This window comes from Telmatherina bonti (genome assembly GCF_933228915.1).
Source record: "Telmatherina bonti genome assembly, chromosome: 3".
Taxonomy (NCBI): Eukaryota; Metazoa; Chordata; class Actinopteri; order Atheriniformes; family Telmatherinidae; genus Telmatherina; species Telmatherina bonti.
Window position 1 is genome coordinate 17,851,143 of NC_136621.1, and position 27,234 is coordinate 17,878,376.

The window sequence follows — 27,234 nt, forward strand, 5'->3', positions numbered from 1 at the left end:
TCAGCAGAGGGAAGGGGCTTTCATCTCAAACCACACTGTCAGTATAAAGCCGTCACAAAGTGGCGTGGTGTTATTTTTAGTCGATGATAAACTGAAAATATCATTGCTGCCGTCTTCTAAACTACTGTGGCCAGTTTTACAGTAAAGGAGACCACGTCGCAAGAGCCCGGAGACGCCAGGGGGAGATTTTTTGCAGTGGAAGGTCTGTTTACCTTTGAGCTAAAAGCCCTCCTCTCTCTGTGAGGTAAAATAAACGATTCCATGTGTTTATGTATCACAACTGGACCTTAAAGAGGTTATTGTTCTATAGATTTCATAAGAGACGCGGTGAAAGAAAAACAAGTTTGAGCAGAACCATGTTTGTTCATGTGTAGCAGATGTGTGGGTGTATCTGATTTTACACGGTTGCCTCATAGAAGGGCTGTTTAGAAATCTGGTTGTAAAACAACCTTCCTTCCCCATTCTTCATTTATGAGTTGAATCTTCTGTGATGAGAATCTCTGACTTCCACACAAGTTCAAGCATAAAGTTTGGTAAAGACAAAAAGTCCAAGATTAGAAAACACAGTAACACCCCGACTGATGATTGTTCAGCATGAAGACGCGCCGCACCATCTTCTTTTATAAATCAGTCACTAAAGCATCTTTTATGTCTGACAGGGTTGCAACAGTTTATAGTAATGATGGCTGATATTCAAACATTTCTGACCTTTAATCAGTAATTTGCAACAGGGTGTGAAATCATGAAAAAATGTAAAAAAAACCCCACCAATTTATTATTTTAGTTATTTTAAACTGTCGTATAAATGCAGAGTGCCGTCTGAAGAGGCCAATCGCATCAGATGAAGGACGATTTTGATTGCCGTCTCTATAAATAAACAGGCAGGATTGATATTTTGTGCACAAAGGTGAGGGAAAAAAGACCCCATCTCGTCCCAAATTGGAGCAAAAAACAGCTGATATATTCATCCAACAGCCAACTTATACAAACTGAACAGATAAAAAAGTGAGACTTGATTGTGATGGAAAGTTGATTCAAGCTAAGCCATCTCCTTACTTCATCTAATTCCATCTTAATGCTCAGCAAGAAAGTCAATAAGCATATTTCTCTAAAATGTGGACTCAGTCCTAAAAGGCTCCACAATGAGAGCCAAACTCTTGTGCGGTTACAGAGAGAGGCAGAAAAACACGGCCGTCAAACCTTCCAAGTAAAACTATGATTTAAAAAGTTTTCACTGCCTTTTAAGACACATAAACCCCCTTTTTTTTACACTTCAAACTACACAACCCCCTCCTGTCCTTCACAATACTGCAGTGTTTGCTTCATCTCTCCTTTCTTCCCAGTCCGAGGCTCCGTCGGTGTTTGCTAATGCGATCCAGTCCTCTGCATTCCTCTGCCTGTTTAACCTGCAGGCCTGCCGGGCTCTGCACCACCACCAGCCCTCAGTTGAAATGGTAGTAATCTTTTCCTTCCTTCAGCTGCAACGAGTTGAGGTTTTCCTCTAGAACACCTCCTGTCATGTCCTGCAGATTAGAAAACACCAAGAAAAACATGGTTAAAGAACAGAAACATCCACCATCACACAACTTAAAGGTTCGAACAAAAGTAAAGGTATCGTTGCACACCTACAGGTCAAATGAATCTACTTGTTGAATAAAGTTATTTGACAACTGGCTGAAAAGCCAGTGTGATTGAGTGCAGGTGATGACAGATGTGTGTGGGTGTTGTAGCGAAACGCCAGAGAAAGCGTGATTGCGACCAGGCCCCCTTGTTCTCCATCTGATAGCTGCTCACAATTCCCATAATTGAGCAATTAGGAGACCCCCTTAGGTGGGGTCACCCCAGATTCGAATCTGACTCGGTGATAAAACAGTAATTGTGGATTTAACTGTGAGAACAGCTGTGAGTGTGTGTTGAAATTATTAATATGTTAAAAAAAAAAAAAAAATCTTCTAGCTGTGAGTATCGCAAGAACCATGACAAAATATTGGCACGTGTAAAGTGAGCGGTACTAACGGTTTCAGATGTTTAAACAAGCACCATGTGATCTGAAATCAGGCTGCCATCTGTACTCATTTCCTGCTGGCCTCCTGCATGTTTGTATGTTTTACATCCAGTACAGGGAACACGCCTTCAGTCATTATGTTGTTGAGTTGGCTCGCGGATCTAAAGAACAGGCGGACAGGAGCAACAATCACACAGAAACACTCCTTCTGCTCACCAGTTTAACACAGATGATGAAGGGGCCTGAGGCGTCTCTGTAGTGAAGTATTGGCACTTTGGGCTTTGGCCTTTCCTGGTAGGATAACGACAAAAAGAAGCAAAAAAAGCTAGATAAATGTCAGCCACAATGAAATTCACTGTAATAAAGAAGTTGAGTGATTATCAGTGTGAATCCGAGCTTTAAAACAAAACCTCACCTTGGATTCCTCGTATGTGTAGAAACCTTTCTGGATCTTATTCTCATCCACATCACAGAAAGCTTTGACCTAAATGCAACCGAATGGAGAAAGTCAGAAAACAAGGGAAAAAAGAAAGACTTAACTGGTGTGTCACATGTGAAATGAACATACTTTCATCTGATTGGTTTGGCTCAGGCTTCGGTACAGTTTCCGGCCCTGTTTCCCAGCATTCCATATGGTGAAGTTCTCCCACTGGCAGAGAACTCTCTCCTGCAGGAAGTCAACACGCAGCTTCCAGATAGTCTCTCTGGCAGCAGAGAAGAGTCAAAGCTTTAATGAGAGACCACCTCAACCAACATCTGTTAGGAGTATTTTATTTATCCTCTGGTCAACTGTTGGTTTGTTTATTTATTTTAAGTCTGCAGCAGGTATCAAACTACAGCCTGGATGTAGTTAGCTTGGTGTAAAGATTGGGAAAACAACCTGGATCTGCTGCACATGCTCTGTTTACATGTGATTGGCCTACTTCTTGGTAGGAAGTGTTAATTTAGCAGATTTTCCAGAGGTCGGTTGGTAACATCGCCTCATGAAACGACCTGAGTAAGTTGAAACCATTTATTTATCTATGTTATTATCGTCCCGACAAAATTCATTTCTGTCCAGACTTACATAAAGTTTTTTCCAAATGTATTTAACTGATGGGGAGTGGGCCCATCAAAGCCTTCTCCAGTATGATCCAAAGACTCCCAGTAGGAATCTGGATTATCTGGTGGCCAGTCAATGTGGGGAAATCTCTCTCATACTTTCCTCTGAATCCTGAGTCAGTCATCCTGGAAGAGGTCATGACATCAAGAGAAAATGTCTTGCATTGGGAGAAGCTACTCGGACAGTAAATTCAGTTGGTCAGCTGACTTCAGTCATTGTGGGCAACCACAGATCATGGCACTGCGTAGGCAGACGGCTGCACAACTTATTGCCCATTGGCTGAAAGGAGCAGCTCTCAAAGTAAATCAGGATTCATCAGACTGTGCGACCTTTTGCGACTGCTCCAGTTTATTCTTAGCGCTCTCCAGCCGATTAAAGCCTTTTTTTTTTTTAAAAAGACTTTCTTTCTTCTTGCTTATTTCCAATCCTTTTTCTCTGCATTAATCACACAGAAATATTTGTACTTCCACTCTTAACCACATTTATGAATTCTACTGTTGATCTACTTTAATTTTATGTTGCCAAACCTTTAAGTGATGGCGATCATTCAAGATTTTCTTACAACCACCTTTCTTCCTCATAGACGACTTTGCTTCCCAGTTTTCATTCGTGTTTAATCCAGTCTTGAGTTTCTTTATTTGCTTGATGCAGAGCAGTAATTCGACTCTCGTGAAACAGATGAACATCTTTTCCACAAGCAACAGGATGGGTCTTTGACACGGTTGTTTAAGTAGAAGCTACTCACTGCAGGAGTCAGAGTTAAATAACTCGACTCCAGCTGATTCATATTAATCACTACAGTATTTTTTTTCCCAGAGAAAGACTCACATATCTTCTTAGTTATATCCAGGTGGTGGCTTTTTTTTTTTCTTTTCTTTTTTTAGTACTAACACTGACAGATGGAGTAAAGCTTCCCGGTGAAATATTTAAAATTCTCTCTGCAGCGCTGGACTGGAAGGCCGTAATCTCCAGCTGCAGGCTGCTCTGTAGGAGTTCGCTAACCTCAGGAATGATCCTGGATGAGCCCAACTTGTATCTAGCTTCCTTACTTTCTAGGCAAAGTCAGAGAAAGCCTTTAAGAAGCATTTACACAAGCCGTGTGGGTTTTTACATGTTTCCAGTGAGGAACAAGGACCTTCACTTCAACGTGTCGTCTACATCTACAAAGCAAACCAAACAAATCCTAATTAATGTATGAATGAAATGGCATCTTTGTGAGGACATCACAAAGATGCAGAAACTATGGATGATGTCAGAATATCTGAAAAACCTAAACAGATGTGTTTAAATGAAAAGACACAAAGTATCAAAGCAAGCGTGTTTAATGTTCATGTCATCAGGGGGCGAAGAGGAAATACCTTGGTTCGCTTTTCAGCTGAGCTTCTTCTCCAATTTTATCTCTAAAAAGTGGCTTCAAATCGTCCGTTGTTTGCACCCAGTTTCACTGAGACGACTTGGGTTTTAATTCAATTCAATCATTTAATTTAATTCATCTCATTAACGGGCAGAAAAGTCACCCCCCACCATCTCAAGCTCTCTTATCTCAGCAACCACTTTCAGGAGCTTGAAATCAACTTCAAACATCTCGTGGTTGAAAAGTTTCTGCATCTCAGTGAGTGGAGTGAAATGGTGGGATAGAAGTGTACATGTAAAAAGGTTTTTATTTCGGTGGGTTATTAAAATGATGCAATGTGGTTGTCTGTAATGAGGATTTGGGACAATTTCAGACAGGAAGTAGCAAAGATGATTTTTAGTTAATAGTGGGGAAAAGGTTGCATCAAATGCTCCCTCCATCCCTCGTTTCTATTATGTTAAAGAAGGAAAAAACTTGACAGATTTTGGCACTTTGATGCACACTTTGTATTACCTCCGCCAAGCTGCCGGTCATATAGCGGTGTTGGTCTGTTGCTCTGTCTGTTAGCGACGTAGCTCAAAAATTTAAAGACAGATTTTATTGAATCTTGAGGAAATCTTAGAAATGATATTAGGAATAAGAAATTAGATTTTGGGGGTAATCCTGATTCCTGCCTGGGTCCAGTGATGTTTTAAATGATTCTTTATTAAGGGGAGGCAGGGATCATTTTGCCATCAGAGCTTCGAACTAAAAAAACAACAAAATAAAACCCCACACAATTACTGTCAATAATAAATAAATAAATATTCAAAAGTTTCATTTTGTTTGTTCTATTAATCAGGTACAATGAATACCCGTGTTGCTATCATTGATGCACTGAACCAGAGTTAGACAGAGGCGAAATAAAAAAATCCTACAAAAACAAATCACCCCTTCTGAATAAAAATTAAGAGTCAGTGGTTGGAGGTTTGAGTGGTTTCCAAATTTTTCTTGAGTTGAGATTGGATCTTAGAGAGCTAGCAGGGTGATAGCAGACAAGATCTAGTAAACATGCATGAATCAATATTTCTTTTCTCTCTCTCTCTCTCTCTCGCCAGTAAGTCAGTGCAATGCTGATCTTTTTATCTTTTTTTCTTGCAGCGTCAGTTTTTCTCTTTGTTCTAAAGCCCAATAATGTCCTCTTGACTCTCTTTGCTGTATCAGTCATGTTCACAACAACCTTGATGTTCATGTCCGGTTGCCGGCATGTGAGGCAATGCTGTAAAGCAACACACTGCTGCCATGTGACAGTCCAGGCTGAAACAACAGTTGTGAAGTGCAGTTCCTCAGCATGGCAGTGACAGGTCTGCTAATGTACATAATGAACATCAGTGTGCCGTCAAAACGACTCAGAACGGACTTTCCAAGCCAGAAACCTTTTTAATGTTGTCTAAAGTTCCTGTTACTACTAATCTCATTTCTTTCATTCAGTTTTACTTTCTTCCATGTTTCTTTTCTAGTCATAACATTTTCAAAATAAAGTATGTAATTACTGATCACACTTGGAGTCAGATGCAAATCGAGCATCAGCTTTAGCCGAAATGTGGAGCTTTAGGTATGTAAAACCTGTTCTGTATCATTACAAGTCTAAACAGACTGAGGCTGCTTTAAGCCTGGATGTGTCTACAGATTGTCTTTGTTCTCTTAACACCTCTTCCTCGTCTTGTCACTCACACTGATATGGACACTTTCATAGAAAGTACTTCCGTCATCTAAGGGTTTCGTATCGTGTCTGACAGGTTTCACATGGCGAACTAACTACAATCCAGCTCGTTAAGCCCAGGTGGTCTCCACACTCTATACAGGCTTTGCTTTCAAGACAGCAATAAGACAGAGATTTTCTATATAAATACCTTCCACTAACATTGATAAACACAGCCCTTCAGTGTTTCAGTCACTGTTCGCGCCTTTTACCATCTACAGTTATATCTATGTGTGAGAGTGACAAAAACAAGAAGGCGGGTTCATTTGAGTGAAGTGAGGAAGCAGGTAGGTGACGAGAGGTGGGGCAGAGTGGAGAAATTCCTGAAATAGAGCCCTAAAAATAAAGAGATGAAGACACAGAGGAGGATGATTGATGAAAGAGTGCGTCAACGCGTGCAGATATATGAGCAGAGGTGGGAAGGGAGGAAGGAAGGAGGGAAAAAGGAAAGGAAGGAAGGACAAAAGGGATGAAAGGTAGGGAGGTGCAGGGGAAGGGGAAGGGAAGGCAGGAAAGACCTTTTTCTTTTGTCTGATTTACATCTAGAAGTACATGCAACACACACACACACACACACGCGCAAATTCTGCTTGGTGAAAAACAGGCATGTCACCTCCCCCCCTCAACACACACACACACATGCACACACAACATGCCAAACACTTCTGTTCACACTAGGATCCGATTCCAAGCAGCGTCGGACAGATACTGAACATTCCAGCGAGAGAAAGCTGAAATACGCAACTCAGACGCTGGGAAAGTGACTGGAATTCCAAAAACCGTCTGAAAATCTCAAGATTATGAAAACATGCAAGCGTGTGTGAGTGTCTACGTGCATTTTTGGGTGTGAGAGCCCTGAGAAACTTTAGGATGCCAGTGGGCAGCTGTGTGTAGGTGGAGGATCAACACTGTGTCCAAGTATGAGTGTGTGAGTGCAGAGGAGCGCGGACGGGAGTGTACGGTTGGACTGACTCTGTTACAGAATGAGTGGCAGCCTTCTCATGGTAACGGTAAACCAGCAGGGACTTGTCCACCCTGAGCAGACCCCCTCCTTGGCGAAGAATCTGGTAGAAGAAGACCAGATCCTCCGGGACTCCCTGGAGACAAAGAAGTAGAGAGAAAACAGCGACATAAAATCCTAAAACAGCAGCAGCGTATTTGGTGCTGGTGCTCAGACTGGTTTAGACTTGGTTTAGACAGGAACACTGAAGTAAATTTAGGATGGGAATTAATTACTATTTAAATGGCTGATGTTTTATTTCCATGTATAATTTGAATAAAAAAGTGAATGTAAACACATTAAAAAAAAAACGAAAAAAAAAAATAGACGTGACTCTTTTGTAGGGTGTGACGATATGCTGTAGTCCTGATTTGATTCAGATTTTTTTTGGGTGCTGATTCGATTTAAATTGCGATTCTCACAATCCTTCAGTATTGCTAATTTTGGTAGACTAAAAGCAATAAACATGTAAAAAACTTTTGATGCATTTCATTTTTGATTTTAAAATTGTAAAGTAGAAAAATCCCAAAATTTGATTTTTCAATTCAATTTCTCACCCCTACTCTTCTGCATTTACATCTAATTTGGCAAAGATAAAAAAAAACAAAACATTACATGCTTCCTGTTTCTAGTCGAGTATCATTTGTCTAGAATATAATATTTATAATAAAATAAAGAGATGAAGGCATAACTAAAAAGTTGTGGAGATACACAAACAAAATAATATAAAATAATTTTATTTGTGTATTTTTAAATCATTACAAACAAACAACCGTCTAGATAGGTTCAACGTGAAAATGCTGCTTATCCATGTTTAGTCTGGACTCTGTCCTGGTCTACTTGACCTGAGCTCGGCTTGTTTGTATTCTGCGAACATATCACAGATGTATGCTGGGCCTAAACCGCTCTGGGATTTGTAAACCAACAGCAGGGCTTTGAAATCTATTCTGACTGCCAGGAAGCCATTGTAAAGATATTAAAACTGGTGTGATGTCCTCCGATATCTCAGTTAAAGCTCTTGCAGCAGCGTTTTGTATAAGCAGCAGGTGTTTAATGCACTTTTTAGGAAGCCCTATTAAAAGACCATTACAGTAAACTGGAGAGGAATGCATGGATGAGTTTCTCCTGGTCTCAATGGGAGACTAGACTTTAAGTCAGTTGATGTTTCTGAGTTGGTAAAAAGCTTCTTAGTGAAAGGTTGACGTGGCTGCTGAAAGTCAGATCTGAGTCTATCAACACTCCAAGCTTACAAACTTGCTCAGTGATTTTAAGAGCCTGAGTGTCAAGATGTTTACTAAAGCTGACACTTCTCTCTGTGTGACTGATCAGAAAAATCCCAGTTTAAACTTCCAAAATTCTCTTTCATGCAGATTTTTATGTCCTGCAGACACTGACATAGCAAGTCAATCGGAAGAAGCAATGGTCAGAAAGAAAACAATAAAGTAAAATTTTATTCCAGATATTCCCAGAAATGAATACAAGGCCTGGAGGGGAACTCTCCAATCTCTTGTGGATGTACGCCACAGTTATTTTATTTTTTGCATTTTCAACGATTCTTTCAAGGTAAGACGAGTGCTACTTCCAGGAAGTAGTATGAGGACGCAAGCCTGTACTGCAACCTGCATTTACAATAAACCAGGCTGAAAGAATTTGGACTTACATTTCTGTTTCGCAGCTTTCGAAGAAATATTTACTTCACTCATTAATATAAACGACTGGTGAAAATAGTTTTTCTTACGTTTCTTTGTTTCACATGAAAAAACCCCCCCCAAAATTAACCTCCAATGGTTTTATTATTGTTGCATTGACTTGTGACATATTTGCAGAAACATTACAGACCTGATGAAATTCCAAATGATGTTTTCCTGTTTTATTTTTACTTCTTTACCCAAATTTAGCTTCCATTTGGCAACCACTTTCCTGTTTGCTACACCTGGCAGTAATGCAGTTTGATGCCTGCCTGCTGAGCCTCATCCCCCCGTGCATCCTTGCTGTGCGTTTGTGTGCATGAAGCAAATTCTGCGTAATGTCAAATAGGAGAAGGTGATCTATGATAAAGCTTTGATTTGAGGCTTGTATTATCTCTGAAAATTCATCTGACTGATGGTGAATAAATAAGTTATTCACTATTTAGATTGCATTTTTTCCCCCAAATATATTATGTGATGCTGACTGGTGTTTGCTTGTCTAAGCATTGCTTCTATAAAGTTGCTTGTTTTTAAAAAGTGGTGTTTTCTCTGAGTTTCAGCAATCAGAAAACTTCCAGTTATTCAGGGATCCTTTACTTTTAGAAAAACCTTTTTAAAAATCTGTTGTTCTGTAATGAAAAACCACCTAAAAAAAGACAAATCCTTGAGGGGGAAAAATGTCTGAGTGTGTTTACACCTCTCTCTGATGGGAGGATTTTCTTTACACCAGAGTGTGTAGATGTTTTGCACAACTATAAACATGTCAGACTAGGTCAAATGAAACTTTCCACACGCTTCTTTTTTTTCTCATTATGGGTGTGCTGACACCTTTCAGAAGGAGCAGTGCGAGAGCAAACCCTTACCTTGCCTCCCTCGTCAAACGGTCCAACCTTCAGGAATAATTTCCTTGAGCAGAACCATGTCGGCATGACGACTGTTGGCCCATGAGAGGTGTACACCTGAAACCAAAAACCAATAGAAAATATAAAATGGACCACTTTGTCAATACATATGATTCAGTAATCATGACTAACATACCAGAGACAATACAACACACATTTTTATGTAACATTTATAATAGATACAACCGTATAACATCAATAGAAAATATTTTCAATTCAATTCAACTTTATTTATATGACGTCAAATCACGGCAATGCCATCTCAAGACGCTTTACAGACAGAGGGGAAAACATAATGAAGGCCAATTCATAACAGCCTATATAAGGAAACCAACTGATTGAGTTGAGTCCAACTCAATCTCCCATCCTGAGCAAGCACACTGGCAACAGTGGGAAGAAAAAACTCCCTTTTAACAGGAAGGAAACCTCCGGCAGAACCCGGCTCAAGGAGAGGCAGCCATCTGCCTCTGCTGTGGGGGGGGAAGAGGACAGAAAGACAACAGACAACAGGAACTGCTACTCCCGGCCAGGGAGACCTGCTGAGACAGGAGACATACATGTTAATGATGCAACACTGTTATGGGGGGGGGGGGGGTAAAAGAGAAAGATAAAGAGAAAAAGAAAGAAGCTCAGTGTATCAGGAAATGTCCCTCAGCAGTCTAAACCTATAGCAGCACAACTAAGGGATGTTAACCAACCCTAGCTATAGGACTTATCAAAAAGAGAAGTCTTCAGCCTAGTCTTAAAGGTGGGGAGGGTGTCTGCTTCCCTAACACTAACTGGGAGCTTATTCCATAAGAGAGGGGCCTGATAACCAAAGGCTCTGCCTCCTGCTCGGCTCTTTGAGACTCTAGGAACCACAACTAAGCCTGCAGTCTGCGAACGAAGTACTCTGTTTGGTATATAAGGAACTATAAGGTCTTTGATATATAGTGGTGCCTGGTTGTGGAGGGCTTTATATGTGAGGAGAAGGATTTTAAATTCTATTCTAGATTCAACAGGCAGCCAATGAAGAGAGGCTAAAACTGGATAAATATGATCTCTCCTGCTGGTTCTGGTCAGGACTCTGGCTGCAGAATTCTGGATCAGCTGACGGCTTTTCAGGGCATATTTAGGACAGCCCAGTAATAGAGAGTTACAGTAATCTAGTCTCGAAGTAACAAAAGCGTGAACCAGTTTTTCTGCATCACTCTGAGACAGAATGTCCCTGATTTTGGCTATATTACGTAAATGAAAGAAGGCTGTTTTAGTAACCTGCTTAATATGTGGGCCAAAGGACAGGTCAGGGTCAAATATTACTCCCAAGGTTTCTCACTGTAGCACTGGAAGCTAAAGTAATGCCATCCAGGTTCATTACAAAACCGGAAAATTTAGCTCTGAGTTTTTCAGATCCAACGAGAATTACTTCAGTCTTATCTGAGTTTAAGAGGAGAAAATTTCTAGACATCCAAGTCTTTATGTCTATGAGACAATTTTGTAGCCTATTGGGCTGATTTGTTTAATCTGGTTTAAAGGATAAGTATATATATATATCATCTGCATAACAATGAAAGTTTATGAATGTTGTCTAATAATTTTGCCTAAAGGGAGCATATATAGCGTGAAGAGTATTGGTCCAAGTACAGAACCTTGAGGAACTCCATGACTTACTGTAGTTTGGGAGGAGGACTTGTCATTTACATGAACAAACTGAAGTCTATCAGATAAATATGATTTAAACCAGCTTAACGCTGTACCTGTAATTCCAATCACCTGTTCTAGTCTTTGTAACAGAATGTTATGATCGACTGTATCAAATGCAGCACTAAGATCAAGCAAGATAAGTACAGACACAAGTCCTTTGTCTGAGGCCATAAGAAGGTCATTAGTAACTTTCACCAATGACGTCTCAGTGCTATGATGAGCTCTAAATCCTGACTGAAACTCTTCGCATAAATTATTTCTGCTCAGGTGGGCATGTAGCTGAGCTGAAACTATTTTCTCCAGAATTTTGGACATAAACGGGAGGTTAGATATAGGTCTATAATTTGCTATCACCTCTGGATCCAGAGATTGCTTTTTAAGTAAAGACTTGATTACAGCAGTTTTAAATGATTGTGGTACATATCCTGTCACTAAAGACATATTGATAAGATTTAGTAGTGATGTATTAATTAAAGGGAAAATGTCCTTAAAGAGGCTCGTTGGGAGAGGGTCTAAGATACAGGTGGATGGTTTAGATGAAGCTATTATTTTAGTTAATTCAGAGGGTTGGACAGGACAGAAACTATTTAGACACAAGTCAGATCCTGGTTCTAAGGATGCTTCGGAGACCACAACAGGCTCAACATTATAGGTAGAAGGAAGAATATTGTGAATTTGATCTCTAATAGTGTCAATTTTATTCCTGAAAAAATACATGAAATCATCACAGCTAAGTGAGAAAGGAATACATGGCTCCACAGCGCTCCGGCTCCTAGTAAGCCTAGCTACAGTGCTGAAAAGAAAGCGAGGGTTGTTTTTGTTTTCCTCTATCAATGATGAATAATAAGCTGTTCTTGCCATACGTAAGGCTTTTTTGTATACAATTAAACTTTCTTTCCAGGTTAAGCGAGACTCCTCTAATCCTGATGAGCGCCATCTGTTTTCCAAACGCCTTGACGCCTGTTTTAGAGCTCGAAGCTGGGAATTAAACCAGGGAGCCTTCATAATCTTACCTAATTCCTTCTTCTTTAGAGAAGCAACACTATCCAAGGTTGTACGCATTGAAGCTGTTATAGTATCAGCATGTTGATCAATCTGAGCAGGAGTAAAGCTTAAAGGGGGACTCTCAGTCATGCTAACACATGGTAGAGGTGAATAAATTGATTCAATTGATTGTTTAAATTTTGTATTATTGTCTGATAAACATCTGCTATAGTAGAATTTATTTTTGGTCAGTGAGTAATCAAATAAAGTGAATTCAAAGGTTAATAAGAAGTGATCAGACAATACCGGGTTTTGAGGAAATACTTTGAGCTTATCAGTCTCAATACCATATGTTAGAACAAGATCAAGAGTATGACCATGAGAGTGAGTGGCTCCATTGACATTTTGTGAAAACCCAATTGAGTTTAGAATAGAGCTAAAGGAAATGTTTAAACTATCATTTTCATCATCAACATGAATATTAAAATCCCCTAATACAATGACTTTATCAGTAGTCAGCACTAACTCAGACAAGAGATCAGAGAATTTGGTCAGAAACTCGGAGTAAGGTCCAGGTGGGTGATACACTAATGCCAAAAGGAGCGGTTTCTCTGAATTCCATTTTGGATGAGATAAATTTAATGTCAGGAATCCAAAGGATTTATAGTTCGTTTTGAGCTTAGGATTAATTAATAATTCTGACTGTAAAATAGCTGCAACACCTCCTCCTCTGCCTGTAGTTCTAGGAATGTGAAAATTTAACAGCAGCAGCACCAAAAATCAAACATTTTCTTGCATATGACTTTGTAAAACTTTACCGGAACATTTTAAAAGAAAGGGGCCAAACTGTGCACATTTAGTGACTCTTGAGAGAATTTTACCCCAAATTTCCATCTGTATTTTTAGCCACATTAAGCTTTGACGTCCCATTGTATTTGTTAGAACCAAAGAAATGCAGAGATCACACCAGATTTAATGCAGAGACAACTGATAAATGAAAAAAACATCAACAACAACAAATGAGACTGCCAATCAGACTACGTTGGAAGAGCACAGGATCAAACTATTTAGATGAAGCCACACACTTGCCAGCCAATTTGTTAGGAACATCTTTTTAATGGCGTGTTAACAGAAATAGCTAATATATCACATGACAGCAGCTTAATGCATTTTAGGCTTGAGACATGGTCAAGAGCAGGGATCCCCGACCTGCGTCTTCGAGGACACCTGATTCAAATCAGTGTGTATTTAGCAGACATGTGCAGAGCTTGACTGAATCTGAGTCAGGTGTTTTCCACCAGGAACACGTGGAAAACCTGCAGGGCGCCGGCCCTCGAGGACCAGGGTCAGGGATCCCTGGTCAAGACGACTTGCTAAAGTTCTGAGCATCAGAATTGGGAAGAAAAGGGAATGAAGTGACTTTCAATCTGCCATCGATGTTGGTGGATCTGAGCATTTCAGAAACTTCTCATCTACCGGGATCTTCTCGCACAACCATCTCTTGGGTTTAGAGAAAATGGTATGAAAAACAGAAAATATCCAGAGTAGCATCTGTCTAGACAAAATTACCTTGTAGATGTCAGAGGTTAGAGGTGAATGGGCAGACTGGTTGGAGATGACAGAAAAGCAACAGGAATACTAATTACCACTGGTTTCAACCACAGTATGCAGAACTCACAAGATGTACAACCTGGAAGCAGAGCTGCATAAGACCACACCAAGGAACCTGAGGCTAGAAGTCATGCAGACCCACCAACACTAGACTACATTGCCTGGTCTGATTTGTCTGGATTTCAGCTACACACACCCTGTGTCTTTTTAACCAATGCAATCTCCAACTCATGTGTGCCCCCCCCCTCCTTGCAGGCCCCATCCCATTGCAGGAGACCGATGCTGTGTTAAAAAACACTCATGTACTTTTCTCTTTATCTGTGTGTAGATTTTAACAGTGATGTTTTTTCACCGTGGAACCAGGACGTTATTCTGGTTTGATCCGCTTCTTCTTCCAACTGTTCATACACTGTGTGTCTGAATGTGTGTATGTGTGCCTTTTCTTGGTTTAACAAGAATACTTCTGCCTGACAGAAATGCATCACAGATGAAGGAAATTGTGCAAAACATCTGGACTCAGCCAGCTGAACAGCTGGACAAAATCAAATCTGGTGTGTGTGTGTGTGTGTGTGTGTGTGTGTGTGTGTGTGTGTGTGTATGTGCCTGTCCACCTTAGTAAATCTATTCGCCCTTTTGTTGTAATATTGCAACATTTTGCAGATGTAAGTTGTGGCCAAAACATGAATAAGAGGAATAAGAATGAGTTCTGGGAAACAGGAGGTTTAGAAAGGGAGACAAAGAAGTTTAGTGAGCAACTGGAGGGTTGGGAGGCCTTTCTGGCTGACCATATCTCACTCTATACAGATAGATTCTTCAACAGAATAAACACTGCAAACATCACCGGTGTAAACAGGTTAAAAAGGACTAAGCATAAGGGCAGATAAATCTGGAGGGACAGGAAGCAGCTTTCCAGTCTGCAGACTGAGTGAATGATCTCATTCTCGAGCACCATGAAACTTAATATCCAAATATCCTGGAATGTATGTTGAGTAGTTACGCAGACTGTACTAATGTACGTGTGCCAGAGAGACCGAGTCCTTGCTGTCTCGTATCCTTAGTGACGGTGTGTTTTGTTCATTCAGAAACATCAAACCTTCGATAGAATCAGAAAATTAAAGCCTTTGTTTATCAAGATGTTCACTACTCCACCTTCGTCAGCAGGCCTCTTAAGTTAGTCAAAAACAGATATAGTCTGTTATTGTTAAATATCGCACTGAGCCAGGCCTCATTTCTTAGTTTTACTGCCAAGCAGCCAGACATTCTTGTAATCTTTTAAAGTGGTCTTAAAACAGGGTTAAGTAAGTACTACTTTGAATACTGGTTGTTTTTACTCCACTAAAAAATGTATCTTTAAAAATTAAGTTAACACTACCTCAAAGGCTGAACCAGTGCTGTGCCTATAGGGGAACAACCAAAAGACCCCGTTATGAATGGTGTCTAAAGACACTTTGCCAAAGATAAAGGCTAATACACACCTGGTTCCCCCTTTTTTTTTTTTTTTTTTTTGGCTTTTTCTTTGAAAAACAGCAATGAATACACATTTTCAGAAGAGTAACAGAAGCTGTTAATGGGAACTAGTTTGTTTCTATTAATTTTTTTTATTTTTTATCTCACACAATATATGTGTTTAACATGCAACAACATAAAGGGTGTAAATACATCTACCTGTGAATAAATAAAATGTATATGTGTTATTTTTCATCTTTCTGATACTTAAAGCAGCACTTCTGATTAAATTTTCACACTTTGGTACTCATTTCAGGCCAATTCAGCACGCGTCTTACATCCCATTTCTTTTCTGAGCTCTCTGCGGCCCGTAGAAGTCAGTTTGATACTGGCTCTTGTTGCGACATGCAGAACGTCTTGCAGTTCAAACAAAATTGTCACAAGCTGCTCAGAGCTGGAACACAAATTTGTGAAGTGAGTTTTCTCAGCTTTGGCTCACTGGAAGGGCAACAACAGCTCCAGGAACATACATAATCTGTCTTGGTGCACCATCAAAACAAGTCAGAAGCACAAAGTCCTGAAGTCTAAAAGTTATGTCCTGTTGCTTTAACTACGAACATTAAGGAAGCAACAAAATGCATCAGATCAGTCAAACTAAACGCATTTTAAATAAGCACATGCTTATTTGTAGTTATAATCTGAAAACTTGGTTTTTACCAGGCAAGTTAACCAATAAAGAGATTGTAGTCAGCAATGAAGGTGGATCATGTCAGGAGCAGACAACGCTGCCTCAAACACAGATTAGAGGTAACAAAAGTCTGGAAAGTTCACTTCTTTCTATTCCAATTATGTTTCACTTATTCAATTAATTTCTAATCAACGCTGACTGGCACCCAGTTATATTTATCAGGCTGCTGTTCCCTCAGGAGATACATAAAGCTTTACACACCTATCAATAATTCAATCTGAAACCAATGAAGAGATTTTGATGGTTAAAACGAGTGTTTTCCTTCAGAGTTACAGCAGAGTTTCTTCCTGCTCTGACATGTCAAAACGACTCAGTGTGCTTGGATCCAACATTCGGTCACAACGACCCACACGCGTTTCGCTTTGCTCCTCCATGTTTCTGTGCTCACTTTGTAGTGCAGTAAGAAAAGAAGAGCAAAGTCCATTTCTTTCACCATTTCACACAGAAGCTCTTCATCCAGAGTGCAGACATCTTTTTCCACTTTGGATTTCGTTGACAGGACTCTGCGGCTGCAGGATCGGTTGGGAAACAAAATCTCCACAACAAGCTCACAACTTTTTCCACTGCAAACAGTTTCTATCACCCCCCCCCCCCGCCCCACTCCACCCCGCCTGACAGCTGGCAGCGTGACCCACTTCCTCTGCAGTGATGTACAGCGAGGTCAGGAGTGATGCTGCCTCCGCCCTCCGCGCCGCTGACATTTCCGTGGAAACTGCAAACAGCAGGTACGTATCCTGTTTCTGTCTGACCTAGTAGCTGCCTGACAAATGACCTCTCACACACACATTATGCACACATTCATCAACATCCAAACACTGTTGCGAGGCCGGTCTGTTTACCTGTGTGAGGAGCTGATCCGGAGTCAGTGAGTTGATCCAGCGGGTGTACCGCTCTGTAGATCCCTCTGGCAGCCTCTGAACTTTACAGCCAATGAGCTGTCGTAAAAAACAAAAACACACACACACACATGCAGACCTTCTGAGTGCAATACAAGTGTTTATTGGTCTTTGTAAGTCAAGCTGCAAAGAAAATCCCACATCACCAGAGATTCAGTCAGAAAACTTTACAATAACAAACATTTTGGGCAGTCTGCTTGAACACAACATTAAAGTTAACTTCACCCAAAACTTGGATGTCTTGTGTTGGGAATTTCTTTATAAAATCTTGTGTTATTCCTCAAACAATTCAGCAAACTATAAATAAAGACTATAAGGTAGAATAACCAAGAATGGAAAAAATGGGGGGAGTAGAAGTTCCAGCCACTAACAAGATGGTCAAAATTAGGATAACCCAGAAAAGACGGTGAGTCTTCTAAATTGTGAGAAAACTTAAGTGTGTCATTTGTTTACTTATTAAAATCTCAATATAACAAAAGTCCAAAGAAATTCTTTTATTGTCTTAAATGACGTGCTTCACCGGTTTATAAAATATAAACAAATCTCTCATTTCCTGCCAACAACACCTGCAGATACATCTGGAAGGGAGGAGAAGAGAGAGAGAAATTTATAGAATATATCAACACTGTTGTGGAGGCTTCTACACTGCATACAGGACAGGGTGTGAGGATTTGGATGCAACAGAAGCATTTAAGAAAAGATTAATTTGATGATCAGAGAATTATCAGTAAGTTCTACAAATATTATTGATTGAGAAATATCTTGTGTTTCTGAATCTGAACGACTTTAGTCATTCAGTATGCACAAGACATAACAGAAAAGATTTACGGAAGGTGAAAATCCATGTGAAATCACTGATGCATGGCTGACTTTGGAGGCCTAAGGTGGCTTCGCCTGAGAAGAAATCATGTCAGCCTGATCAGTGCAGCTACACGGGTTTGTTTATTTTCCAGTAGATGCCGATTAGCTGCAGTCAGCAACTGGCCCCATTCTTCCTGGGGTTCATCCTGAGGTTCAGGAGGACATTGGTGCTACAACCAGAAATTAAACCTGAAACCTTTTAACACATAATATTTGTTTACAACATCATCTCAGATAGACAGAGGATACTGGTTCTGTAGACAGATGACCCCATGTTTCAGCTCATTTACTGGTAAAAAAAAAAAACAAACAAAAACACTGAGGAAAAAGTCCTTTGACAAGAAACCATGAAAGGTATAAAAACTAGAATCTATGATAGTTTGGAGGTGCATAGATACCCATCATGAATAACTGGTATTTTAGCAAAGTTGAGAGTTGAGATTGATACAGAGGCCCACCCATCTTCTATTCTATTCTATTCTATTCTGCAGTGGGGATCGAAAGTTTGGGCACCCCTGGTAAAAATTTATTGTATTGTGCAAAAATAAGCCAACAAAAGGCGGAAAATATCCAAAAGCCGTCAAATTACAGAATAAACATTCTTATAACATGTGAAAAAAAAAAGTTCAATCTAATTTCCATCATTTAACCTTTCAAAATAACAAAAGGGCATCTGCAAAAGTTTGGGAACCATGCAGAGTTAGTACCTTGTACTCCCCCCTTTGGCGATTATGACAGCTTGTAAATGCTTTTTATAGCCAGCCAATAGTCTTTCAAATCTTGCTTGAGGCATCTTTGCCCATTCTTCCTTGCAAAAGTCTTCCAGATCTTTCAGATTCTGGGCTGTCTGTGACGCACTGCTCTTTTAAGGTCTATCCATAGACTTTAATTATGTTGAGATCAGGAGATTGTGAAGGCCATGGCAAAACCTTCAATTTACGCCTCTTGATGTAATCCACCCTGGATTTTGAGGTTGTTTTTAGGATCATTATCCATTTGCAGAAGCCATCCTCTCTTTAACTGCAGCTTTTTCACAGATGGCATTAGGTTAGCATCCAAAATTTTCTGGAATCCCATTGAATCCATTTTTCGTTCTATTCGTGACATGTTCCCCGTGCCACTGGCTGCAATGCAACCCCAAAGCATGATTGAACCACCCCCATGCTTAACAGTAGGATAGAGGTTCTTTTCATTAAATTCTGTGCCCTTTCTTCTCCAAACGTACCTGTGCTCATTCTGGCCAAAAAGTTCAATTTTAACCTCATCAATCCACAGAACTTGTTTCCAAAATGCATCAGGCTTGTCTATAAGTTCCTTTGCAAACTTCAAATGCAGATTTTTGTGGTAAGGATGTAAAAAAAATGGTTTCCTTCTGAAGACTCTTCCGTGAAGGCCATATTTGTACAAGTACCTCTTTATAGTGGAATGGTGTACCATGACTCCAGTATCAGCCAGATCTTCCGGAGGGATCGTGCAGTCAAACTTGGGGTTTGACTTGCTTTTCTTACAATTCTGCAAGCTGTTCTGTCTGATATTTTTCTTGGTCTTCCAGATCTTGCTTTAACTTCCTCTGTTCCCAATGACCGCCATTTCTTGATTACATTCGGAACAGAGGATATTAGCATCTGAAAACACTTTGCTATTTTCTTACACCCTTCTCCTGCTTTGTGAGCATCAACTATTTTCAGTTTCAGTGTTCTTGACAGCTGCTTAGAGGAACCCATGGTGCTGATTGTTGAGGCAAGGTCAGATGAGTCTGGGCATTTAAAACCTTCGAGATTGACATAACCTGGTCTTTCCAGACACCTAACAATCCAGGACACTGTCAGGTGCTCAGCTGTCCAAATGTGGGAGTACAAGGTACGAACTCTGCAGGGTGCCCAAACTTTTACAGGCACCATTTTTTGTTTTCTATTATTTTGAAAGTTTAAATGGTGGAAATAAGATCAAACCTTTTTTGACATGTTAGAAGAATGTCTAATCTGTAGTTTGATGCCTTTTGGAGATTTTCCATCTTTTGTTGACTCCTTTATTTTAACATTAAAGGGGTGCTATTATGGTATTTCGAGTTTTCTGAGCTTTCTACAGTGCTACAGTGTTGAATCCTCATCTGACATGTGAACAGCACAGTTTTTTTTATCACCTAAACGCATGTTTGAGTTTGAGTTCCAGCACTCTCTCCGTTCGGTTTCCATGGCAACGAAAAACGTGTCCTTTTAGAGAGTTTTTTCTACTTGGAAATCCTTGTGATGTCCCGGGGGATAAGGTTCGGTGATTGGTTACCTTCTACTGGTTAACAAGGGCATGTACAAATACACCAGGCGGGTGGAAAACGTTGGATATGGTTATTTCCAACGATGGCTGGTGAGTTTACCAAAGAGAAACATCCTGCTGCATTCGTTGCTGTGGGTTGCTGTTTTCCACTTCGTTTTCAGGGTCTGATTCAGGTTCCAACATGTAGGGCTGTATGCTATGTGTTGACATTGTATTTTGTTTTTTTTATTGAGTTTATATTAGCCTAATCCTTCTGTTTATGAGATGGCGGGGGCTTAATGCGGAAGAGTCTCAATCCACTCGTTTTGCCCGCAGGCTGATCTGACAGCCTACGGAGAGGGTCGGTCTGAAGTAAATAAAGCGATTTGTGACAATAACTCGATCAATCCCAGCCCTTCTGGGCTCAGAAATAAAAATAAATTTGCCTGAAATGCACATAATAGTTCCACTTTAAAATAATTTTTGTTTTACCAGCCCAAACTTTCGATCCCCACTGTAAATCCAATTCAGAGTTGCAGAGGTTTGAGGCTATCACAGCTGTTACCAGCCAACAGGCAGGTGGGATATTACATCCTGGACATGTTGCCAGCCCATTACAGGACCAACACAGAGACAAACAACTGCTCACAATCCCTCCTATGATGAATTTAGGATCACTAATTAACCTAACAGCCATATTTTGGACTATGAGAGGAGTCATCAATGTCTTTTTCCCAGGATGTCAGTGTTTTATTTTTCAGCTGAAATTTGGTATTCAGCCAGAATGGACAGATTTCTCTAAAACAAAACATAAACAAGTTGTATCCTTAACACCAAAACCTTGAATTTTATTCAAAGGAAGAATGATGGAATAAAACAGCAAACACACGTCTATATCCCAACATTTTTACGTCTCTGGTGTAACATCTGCGTTTGTTTACATTTTCTAGGGAAAAAAATTAAGTTGGTCACCATTTCTATAGACTTGTGTTTGTTAAACAGATGATAAATTTAAGTTTCATAGCATTTAGAAAACGGTCAATCCTCTCTAGAATTTAAGCTTGTACACACTGATCTCCCGAGGAAGGGGGAGAAAAGCTTCTGTCATGCAGGGAGAGACAACATAAAAAAGGAAAACAGGATCACTCTTTTTTTTCTAAATGATAAAATATTACAGTCGCAGCAGAAACGGGCAGGTTGTTTATGCAGGGCAGCAAGCCTGCTGTCTCCACACAGTCTTACTCACTTCCCCTCACACACGCAACCTTTAACCTCTGACCTGGCACGCCAAAGAAAGCATCAACACCGGATACTCACACTGTTCTGCGTGCCAGCTGCATGAATGCGCTCACATGCTCACTCACACAAACAACATGGATATATTTTCATATCAGGAGAACAAGAGAAAGGGAAGAAGAGTAGGAGAAGTGAGAAGAAAGAGGAAGCAGGAGTGACAGCAGTGCTCCGAAGAGAGGGAAGGATGTGAGTAAGCATCTACTGAAGCAAGAACTTACAGAGTTTTGATGGAGGACAGATGCATCATACTGCAGACGAACTCTTTGAGGAAACATAATGTCATCCTAGGGTAAAAAAAAAAAAAAAAAGGAAGTATTTATATAATTATAATACAACAAAAACACTTTACTTTCCTAAGAAAAAAGAAAGCAGTCTGTGCGTGTGCTGTTTTGTTTCGTTTACTTTCTGTAACTTGGCTAAAACAAAATTACTTGAATATTCTTAAATTGTAGTTTTTTCTATGCTTCTTTATTACTTAGTGTGCACTTTCAGTTGCCTGCGCAAGAAGAAGAAAAACCAATCTAAATAAAAGACTTCATAATAAAATCTTCCACTAAGACTTAAGAGGAAAAAACACATAAATATAAACAGAACCACTTTGAGCCAAGCAGCTAAGAATAAATACAATCCTAACTGCAATGAAGTCTGGACATGGTGCAAAACATAAAGAAAAACAATGACTTTCAATTCCTTTTAAACCCATATTGTACTGAATACATTACAAAGACAAGACATTAAAGGGCTACCGTGTAAATTCTGACCCAAATATCAGCCTAATGGATGATTTCTGGGTTATTATGCCGTTCTTCTAACAGCCACATTGATGGCCTTTAACTTGAAGGCTGTATCATACTCATTTCATCGTGTTTTCCATGATGAACGTGTGTGTGCATGGAGCACATTCAAATTGTGTGAATAAAGCATTGACTTTTAGTCAATATATAGCCCGGACATTACAGTAGCAACAGGCCCAGTTTGTTTTATGGTGTTTTTCATGCGCTGTTCATTAGGAAGCGGTATTGTAATGTCCCATAAGCTACGGGCTAATGCTAATGTTTTCATAACAATAAGTTATTGACAAGAGTTGTGCCAAAGTTACTGCTTCAATTGATACCTAAACTCTCGTTTAAAGGTGAGACTGTTTAAGTTGTTTGACCAGTGGGAAATGAAAGGTTTAGCTCCCCCAGTGGTCAGATGTTACACAGGATCAGTTTAATATTCAAACTAATAAATGTAATTGGGTTTTTTTTTGCAATTAGTCACACAATGTGAATTAGATTCCTGTTCCAACAAAGACGGGATAGAGACACATTTACCTCTTTGTTACATCATTTTTCCTTTTAAAGACAATCAAGAGACATTTGGGAACTGATGTCAGTAATTGTTGAAGCTTTGCAGTTGTCTCCGTTGTTGTATTTTCACATCATTGGGGGACATGTCTGGACTGCAGTCTTTCACAATCGGGTGCTTGGTATTGTCCTGCTGAAATTAAGTAGGGACTCTCCAGATAAAGGTTGTGCTTGGATACAGCATATGTTGTTCCAAATCACGCAAGTACCTTTCAGCATTAATGGTGCCTTCATAAATGTGGAAGTTACCCACGCCATGGGCACTAACCCACCCCCACACCAACACACATGCTGGCTTTTGAACTTGAGCCCGGAAGACACAACTTCCATAATTTCATAAAACAATTAAAATGTAGACTTGTCAAACCACATCACACTGTGATGTCACTGTGTGTCCATCTCAGATGAGCTCAGGCAGCGTTTCTGGGTGTTCTTGATATATGGTTTTTGCTTTGCATCATAGAGTTTTAACTTGTAGATGCAGTGATGAACTGTGTCAACTGGCAGTGGTTTTCAGATTTCTCCAGATTTTCTGAATCTTTTAATGATATTATGGACTTTATATATATATATTTTTAACCTTTATTTTACTAGAAAAAATCAATTGCGAAAAACTTCCCATTTACATGATGACCTGGCAAAAGGACCCATTATATGACAAAATCCTTTTATCTTGTAATTCTACGTTGAGAAACATGTTCACAAAGTGGTGAACATCACCACATCCTATCATGGACGTTCCTTTTAGATCCAGTCATGACAATTACCCATTTAAACCTTCCCAGTCTTTTATTGCCGCTGTCCCAGCTATTTTAGATCATGTTGCAGACATTAACTTCAAATTGAGTAAATATTTGGAGAAAAAAAGTTTAGCAGCTTAAACGCTAAATACCTTGTCTTTGTATTCAATTGAATATAGCTGGAAGGGCATAGGACTTTATTGGAATTGGGGTTGTATATATCTGTAGTGTGAGGGATGTAAAAAAGTCCCTTTAGGACCTTTTTTTTTTTTTTTTTTTTTTAACATTGTGTATATTGTATATAAAGTGCGGTGCCCAAAGCAGAGCAATTGTCTGATTAATGAACATTGTGTATATCAAACATCTTTCAGCTCATTAATTATGTTTTCTCTTGACAAGTCTGTCAAATAGTTTCTGGGCTGCTGCTGAAAGCCCTGTTGTGTGTGTGTTCGCTAACTGATTTGACTTCATTAACTCTGACTTACTACTGTTTGTATTATGAAATACATCTGGGCACTGAAACAAAAACACACCTACCGCATCCTGAAAGCACAAGTATCGTCCACAACTCTGAGATATCGCTCTATTCTTTGCATATCCCACTGAAAATAGAAAAAAAAAAAGCATTATTTTAAAATGAGGCAAAGCATTGAAAATGGCCTAAAATTCAAAGAAGTTATCAATAAATAAAATTATCAATAAAAATGTCAAAAACATCAAAGAATTAATGGGAATCCCCCATTTTTAAGTTGCATTTCAAGATCATTTTACCATCCTGCCATTATTCCAGTCAGTAGAAGGGGAAAAAGTGGATCCCAGAGATCCCATTCTTATTTTACACACTCCATGATTCCAACCACCACTGTCATCAGGGAAAACGGTGTAGAAGGAGGCCTAAGGCCTGCACAAAGCTGCCATCACATAGCTCATCAGGGGAATCGTCATGCATATTGATTGCTACATGCTTTCTATGTTGTAGCAGCGCCTGCCGGCCGAACCTGCATGGATTTAAGTACTGTTTAAGTAGTTACGCGACTTGTGCAGATTAATCCTGGAAATATATTGTGAACTGTCAATTGGAAAGTGATTCAATGGCATAGATGATGACATGTGAAGCCTTGCTAACGGATTGCACCATGTGACCAAGTGGATCATGATTATGTGCAATAATGAGAAATAATCCAAGCCTCTTGCAGTTTGAGCACTCTGTCATCCATTGGAACTACAATTTGTGGATGTCATTTACATGTGTACTGTGAGATCATGGAGCCAGTGAGAAAAATGAGGATTTCCTCTGTTTTCCTGAGTATTTTGATCAAATTTTTCCCAGAAAGATATGAAAATAAAATGAAAATAAAAAACCCTTTGTTTATCCGAGACTGAAATTTCAATGTAGTACATGTATGTATGCATGTACTGCATTTATGTATTTAATTATTTATGTATTTATTAATCTACATTCACTATCCCACGACCCAATTCACTCTGATCTGAATAAACTTTATGTACAGTACACTTTCCTTTATTATCACTGTATTTTGAGAACAAAACAGAATAACAATAAAAATATTAACTATACAAACCTTTTTCAAATAGATGTTTATACATACCAATGTTATGGACAGTAGATTTGATTTAATTCAGTAAGTTATCAACAATATTGTGTGCTTAAGCTGTTAATTTCTTTGTCCACTAGATGGCCTTATAGAGCAAATGAAACCTTAAAGGCTTTGGCCTTGAATGAACTCATTTAATGAAACGCTTCAGCGCTTCAGGAGGCTTCACCTGCAGAAACAAATAGGATGCCTTCTGCTAAGGCTGTTTATAAAAAAAAAAAAAGTCATCTTTAACATTTGATAAAGGCCTCGTTTTTCATTTGCACTCACTTCAGGCTGGATTAGACTTTTTTCACAACAAAAAAATGGATTGCTACACAAATTCCTTCTTTAATTAAAAAAGCTGGTCTTCGAGCACCACTATCCTGTAGCTTTTAGATGCATCCCTTCTCCAACACACCTAAATTGAACGGCTAAAAAGCATGCTACTCAGCTCCTCAGAGGTCTGGTAATGAACCATTAATTTGAAGGGAGGTGGTTTGCATCTAAAAGTTTTGTTGCATCTAAGAGGATAGTAGATCTCGAAGGACTTGGCTTGGGCACCCTCTGACCTAAAGTCTATTTACCTCCTTTGGGTTGGGCAGAGCTGTGACCAGAAATGACCACAGCAATGTCCTTCGCTTCCAGCCTTTTCCTCCAGCTCTCCACCACTTTCACAGAGTCGTCCTGAATTAATTGGTTTGAGAGATTTCACTTTGTGAGGTCTCACATTCTAATGCAAACCACATATTCAGATATGACGGCAAACAGAAGAACATACAGTGCTTGCATCATTGAACACTGACAGCTCCATGGATCCAGTAAAGTCCTGGTCTAATATGGCCTGCAGACACTCATCCAGCCAACATGATGCGTTGTACACTGGCATGATTATACTCTGAGGACAAAGGAAAAAGAAAATTCACACACAGTGTCACTATTGGGACAAGCAGACAGCAACCAGAAGCAGTAGCACAATCTGAAGCCGGGGACGAAAAGGAACTTAAAAATGACCAAAATAGTTCTTCTTACAAACTTCTGCAAGCAGAACCTTTGTAAAACACGAGCAGCTCCGCGAGTTAACTTCAGGAGGACTGCAGATGGTGTATCATCCAAAATGTAAGTGGTGGTAACTGTGACCAGCAGGAGCTGGTCCATCATCATCACCCACCACATCCACGGCATCTCCTGTCTGTGTCGTCTCTTCTTCCGCTGTCCGGAGCCGCTTAGGCGGGTTCGGCTCCATTTCTGACCCCGCTGTAATACCTGCAACCCACGTGCCGGATCCTTGACGTCAGGTTAGGTTGTTAAAAAGCATTGAAAAGTAATGGAAAAGCGTAACGAAGCTTTCTTAGCGAGACATTTCCTGTGGAGAAGCGAACCATGCGGCTAACACGTGAATAACATTACAACTAAATGCTCAGCTGGTGACTTTTTTTCAAAATTAAATGAATATCAGTAATCAAAGAATGTAAAATAAAATGGGTATTCTAAATTATCGAGCTCATCTCTGTATCATTTTCACAGACGTCTTGTTTAGCCTAAACGTGCAGTGCAGCGGCCACTTCCGCAAACAATGAGTCGAAGATTCTCATTGGCTCTTATGAAACACGGATGGACAGTTGATTGGCTGTACAGTCTGTCAATCATGTGAAACGCAAAACGTTGACAGCATCAGACTGAGAAAGGCAGTAGATTGTCCTAAAAAAAATACTTATATATGTATCTGCGTATATATGTATGACTCATTTGATAGTATAAGGAAAATGAGTTTTATATATGTCCAAATTTAACTAACAACTTATAAATTCATTCCGCAATAGCAGTCCATGATTGCTCTAGAGAGAGTGGGCAATAACGCTTTTTTTTTTTAATGATACAGAGAAAGAAATCCGCATTATTTCCTCTTGCTGCCTCGTTTAACATGTTTGCTACTAGAATTTATTTATTTATTTATTTATTTATTTATTTATTTTAATT

General features: G+C 39.6%; 1 protein-coding gene across 1 annotated transcript; it reads right to left on the reverse strand.

The window, feature by feature from the left end:
• Nucleotides 1-960: 960 nt before the first annotated feature.
• Nucleotides 961-26,627, reverse strand: b3gntl1 (UDP-GlcNAc:betaGal beta-1,3-N-acetylglucosaminyltransferase-like 1). Its single transcript, XM_079261790.1, has 12 exons — nt 26,426-26,627; nt 26,036-26,152; nt 25,842-25,941; nt 24,197-24,261; nt 21,789-21,854; nt 17,104-17,199; nt 9,754-9,849; nt 7,175-7,299; nt 2,574-2,709; nt 2,421-2,489; nt 2,222-2,296; nt 961-1,523 (listed from the first exon to the last, which is right to left on the reverse strand). Exons 1-12 carry the CDS (start codon nt 26,498-26,500, stop codon nt 1,443-1,445), a joined length of 1,101 nt encoding a protein of 366 aa, XP_079117916.1. The 5' UTR covers nt 26,501-26,627; the 3' UTR covers nt 961-1,442.
• Nucleotides 26,628-27,234: the final 607 nt, after the last annotated feature.